Here is a 2953-nt window from a genome sequence, read left to right as displayed (position 1 = left end):
GTTTCTAGTTGTCATACTTTTATCCTAGCATATTATTTTACTGTAGTTATTCATCTACATGTTTCCCTTACCCAAGATAATAAGAGTGTCCTGAGGGTAGGACCATATCTTATTAAGTTCCGAGTATAACCTTAATAAGAATTGTTGAGTAAATAATATAAAACAACAACCATGGAAGTTGTGAGCAGTCATCTGATTTATAAAAAGATGTAACAAAATTTTAAATGATACAAAATATCATTTTCAAAACAACATCAAAATCATTTTCAAAACACCACCAAAAAGTGAGTGTATTTAAGTTCTCAGCTCATAACAGCAAATGTGTGCGTAGAGCAATAACACATGTTGTAGCATGTTTAATAAACCCGCAAAAGAGAAATTTGGTTGAAGGAAAGCAGAGGAACTTTGTCTTTTAAGTATTAGAATCGAGGGGCTCCATAATCATCTGGCATCCGCTCAATGTTGTACCTAATCAGGAAAAAAAATTAACACTGGTAAGAATGGTGGGTCCAGGAGCCACCTAAAAACCCATTCTTTACTGACGGCGATGCTCTTACCCCCTCACTGTGAATCCTTTTTGTCAGTCAGAACATTTTAAAGAGATACCACAGTGAGTGATCTGAAGCAAAATGCTGACTATAATGTATTTTCTTTATTCTTCAAAGTCAGAAAGTTACCAACGGGGGGAGCTGGGCACTGAGTCCAGGTAAGCGCAACTCCCTCGCCCATATTATTCCCTCTATATTGTGCTCTCCAGAGGCTGAGAGGCTGGGCAGTATCAGTCTGAGGACTGCCATGGGAACATTCAAGAAGGATAAAGAGCAGCTTTAAATTTTTTTTTTTTAAATAGGCAGTTTCCCAGAGGGGTGCTAATCACATGCAATAGGCTTTTAAAATAAAAATTTCTGGCCAAAAAGATTAGTTTGATTTAAATTACTGCTTTGCATTTAAAGCAACATGTCACTCTGTTTCTTCTGTTAATCATATTGTAACAATGTGAATGTCTGCCTCTTTCCTAAATCCTACCTTATCTTTTGCCCTTGTTCTTGTTATTTTGTCTCACGTTTTCAAATACAACTATGTAAGTATTTGATACAACAATCTCTTTTAAATTCTTCTATAATCTGACCTCATTTTTAATTGATATCAACTATATACTTTTAATCACTTCCCCAAGAGGAAGTTCTCACCTATGGTTAGAAATGTACATGATGGGAACTCCAGGGATCTTCCTGATTCTTCGTTTAAGGTCCCGGTCAACTGTGGCCACAATATAACACTTGTGCTATAAGAGACACACATAAAGTTTATTGAGTCTACTTAGTGATACTATAATGGCACAATCACTGTCCAGTCTGAAGAATTAATTCATTTTCACAGTACACAGCAAAGGTTATAACAATCTGTAGAGTAGATACTATGATTGAGGAGCTCATGTTTATAAAACATATTAATAAGTTGCCCAGGGCTGAATGTAGCTCTGAGAATCTTGAGGGGGAGAAGACAGAAAAGCTAAAAGTTGTAATCCATTTTTTGTCTCATATGTGGAAATGACTTTTTACATCTGGGGTAGAAAATTCCTTGATTTTGGGAAAATACCCCAAGGGACTCTATGCAAAGGCAGAGTAAGTGCCTTAGATTGGAGGGCACAGCTTCTGCCTTTCTCAGGATTATAAGGCCTACTCTGAGGCCTTCTAGTGGTGGAGGTAGGCTGCCCTCTTGGTCCTGAAGCCAGACTAGGATCTCCAGGACAAGTCTTAGCCTAGCAACTCTGAAAGCAATATGTACTGCCATCTGCGAGGTAATTTATGTTGTGCTTTACTTCTCTCATACCCAAACCTCCCACTGAGTTTTATAACAAGCTGTAGCCTGATGTCAGCTGTGCTGTGGGAAATTAGGGAAATGCTGGACACGCCCATGAATGGAGTTGCTAAAGGGCTGACCATGTGGTCATTCAATGAAGATGATTACCCACAGCCTAGAGAGGCTCTTATAAGGGCAAACAGTAGCAGAGGTTCTTGTGGTGGCTGCCAAGAAATAAAAAACCAACTGATTCCAGGGTCTTGGTGAGCTGGCACCCTGGGAGACTTAGATGCAACTGAGAAATGCTTCTGGGTTGGGCACGGTAGAGAGGAACAAAATTCCTTTGTGGGGAGTAAGTGGAATGGAACCTTATTTTAGATTCAAAGAGAGGTGAAATCTGGTATAAACTGACCCTTGAAAAACACGGGTTTCAACTGCTTGGGTCCACTTATATGTGAATTTTTTCAATAAATACCTGTATTGTTTTTGTTCTGCAGTTGGGAGTCTGTAGATGTGAAGAACGGACTGCATGCATTGATCCACATCATATCTATCTATCTATCTATCTATCTATCTATCTATCTATCTATCTATCTATCTAATCTATCTCTAAAAGGCTAAGCCACCCTCTGACCATCCGGTAGGTATGACACACACTGACCACCAGGGGGCAGACACTCAATGCAGGAGCTGCTGAGCTGCGGTGACCTGGTAGCGGCAGTTCTCAGGTGATGCACCCCAGAACCAGAGAGGAGGGAGCCCGATTCCAGGATGTGTCACCCGAGAACTGCCCTCTCTCAATCCGGGACCCCTCCGGGGATGTCAGAGAGCCAGTTTTGGCCAATCCCTGCCGGCCAGGCTGAGGGACCCCCACCTGCCAGAGGGACCCCGCTCACTGCGCAGAAGCCCTTCAAGCCATGGTGCTGCCCCAGGTGTGGCCGGTTGGAGAGGGACCATGAGAGGTTGGCTCCAGGGCATGTCTGGCCTGTCTTGCCCAGTCCCGCCCTGCAGGCCACCTTCTAATTAATTTCCTTTCAATGTGCATGAATCCATGCTTTGGGGCACTAGTTTTATATAAGAGACTTGAGTATTTATAGATTTTAGTACCTGCAGGGGGTCCTGGAACCCAATCCCCCATGGATACCAAGGG

At 42.1% G+C, this 2953-nt stretch overlaps 1 protein-coding gene across 1 annotated transcript in view; it reads right to left on the bottom strand.

Moving 5' to 3' along the window:
• Window positions 1-341: 341 nt before the first annotated feature.
• FCF1 (FCF1 rRNA-processing protein) overlaps window positions 342-2953 on the bottom strand; it is a 15595-nt gene continuing 12983 nt past the window's right edge. The window contains exons 4-5 of the mRNA XM_006778874.2: window positions 1191-1285; window positions 342-468 (exon numbers count right to left, since the gene is read on the bottom strand). Coding sequence (XP_006778937.2) covers window positions 420-468; window positions 1191-1285 — 144 coding nt within the window. The 3' untranslated portion in view covers window positions 342-419. The remainder of the gene's footprint in view (window positions 469-1190; window positions 1286-2953) is intronic.

This window comes from Myotis davidii, unplaced genomic scaffold, assembly GCF_000327345.1.
Source record: "Myotis davidii unplaced genomic scaffold, ASM32734v1 scaffold309, whole genome shotgun sequence".
In the NCBI taxonomy this organism is placed as follows: Eukaryota; Metazoa; Chordata; class Mammalia; order Chiroptera; family Vespertilionidae; genus Myotis; species Myotis davidii.
This window is presented reverse-complemented; position numbering and strand designations above follow the sequence as displayed.